Here is a 1502-nt window from a genome sequence, read left to right as displayed (position 1 = left end):
TCCCCGGGAATGTCCCCGGAGTGTCCCCGGGAATGTCCCCCCACTCAAATCCCCGGGAATGTCACCCCAGCAAGGATGGGATCAATGGGATCAATGGGATCAGTGGGACGGGATCAGTGGGATAAATAGGATGGGATCAATGGGATGGGATCAAGGGATGGGATCAATGGATGGGATGAAGGGATGGGATCGATGGGATGAGATCAATGGGATCAGTGGGATCAGTGGGATCAGTAGGATGGGATCACTGGGATGGGATCGATGGGATCAGTGGGATCAGTGGGATCACTGGGATGGGGACAATGGGATGGGATCGCTGGGATGGGATCAGTAGGATGGGATCAATGGGATCAGTAGGATGGGATCAGTGGGATGGGGACAATGGGGTGGGATCAGTAGGATGGGATCAATGGGATCACTGGGATGGGATCAATGGGATAATGGGATGGGATCACTGGGATCACTGGGATGGGGACAATGGGATGGGATCGCTGGGATGGGATCAATGGGATCAGTAGGATGGGATCAGCGGGATCAGTGGGATCAGTGGGATGGGGACAATGGGNTTGGGACGCTCTGGGGTGGGAGGAGCCCCGGCCGTGTGGGATTCCCGGGAATGCCGACCTGCTCCTGCTGCAGGGCCTTGACGAAGGCGTTCTTGAGGCGATTCGTGTGCTCGGCCTTGAGCGCCTTCTTCTGGTTGGAGGTCTGGCACTGCTCGCACAGGATCCGCCCGCCCTTCTCCTGCTTCCAGTGCGGCGTGAAATCCGTGCGGCACTGCGCGCACACAAACGGCTCCACGCGCGGCACCGCCGGCGCGCTCTTCCCTGGAAAACACAGCGGGACACCCACGTCCACATCTGGGACACGGCTGGACACGGCTGGGACACGGCTGGACACGGCTGGACACGGCTGGGACACGTCTGGGACACGGCTGGGACATATCCACATCTGGGATACGTCTGGACACGGCTGGGACACGGCTGGGACACGGCTGGACACGTCTGGGACATGTCTGGGACATGTCTGGGACATATCCACATCTGGGACACGTCTGGACACGGCTGGGACACATCTGGGACACGTCTGGGACACGGCTGGACACGGCTGGGACACGTCTGGGACACGTCTGGGACACGTCTGGGACACGTCTGGGACACGTCTGGGACACGTCTGGGACACGGCTGGACACGGCTGGGACACGTCTGGACATGTCTGGACACGTCTGGGACACGTCTGGGACACGTCTGGGACATATCCACATCTGGGACACGTCTGGGACATGTCTGGACACATCTGGACACGTCTGGGACACGTCTGGACATGTCTGGACACGTCTGGGACACGTCTGGGACACGTCTGGACACATCTGGACATATCTGGACACATCTGGGACACGTCTGGGACATGTCTGGACACGTCTGGACACGTCTGGGACACGTCTGGACATGTCTGGACACGTCTGGGACACGTCTGGGACACGTCTGGACACGTCTGGGACA

The 1502-nt window shown here is 59.8% G+C and overlaps 1 protein-coding gene across 1 annotated transcript in view; it reads right to left on the bottom strand.

Annotated features, from left to right (window-relative positions):
• GATAD2B (GATA zinc finger domain containing 2B) overlaps nt 1–1502 on the bottom strand; it is a 14930-nt gene that overhangs the window by 2998 nt on the left and 10430 nt on the right. The window contains exon 7 of the mRNA XM_033519790.1: nt 560–1494. Within this exon, the coding sequence (XP_033375681.1) occupies nt 560–1494 (935 nt within the window). The remainder of the gene's footprint in view (nt 1–559; nt 1495–1502) is intronic.

The sequence above is a fragment of the Parus major genome, chromosome 25LG2, assembly GCF_001522545.3.
Source record: "Parus major isolate Abel chromosome 25LG2, Parus_major1.1, whole genome shotgun sequence".
In the NCBI taxonomy this organism is placed as follows: domain Eukaryota; kingdom Metazoa; phylum Chordata; class Aves; order Passeriformes; family Paridae; genus Parus; species Parus major.
This window is presented reverse-complemented; position numbering and strand designations above follow the sequence as displayed.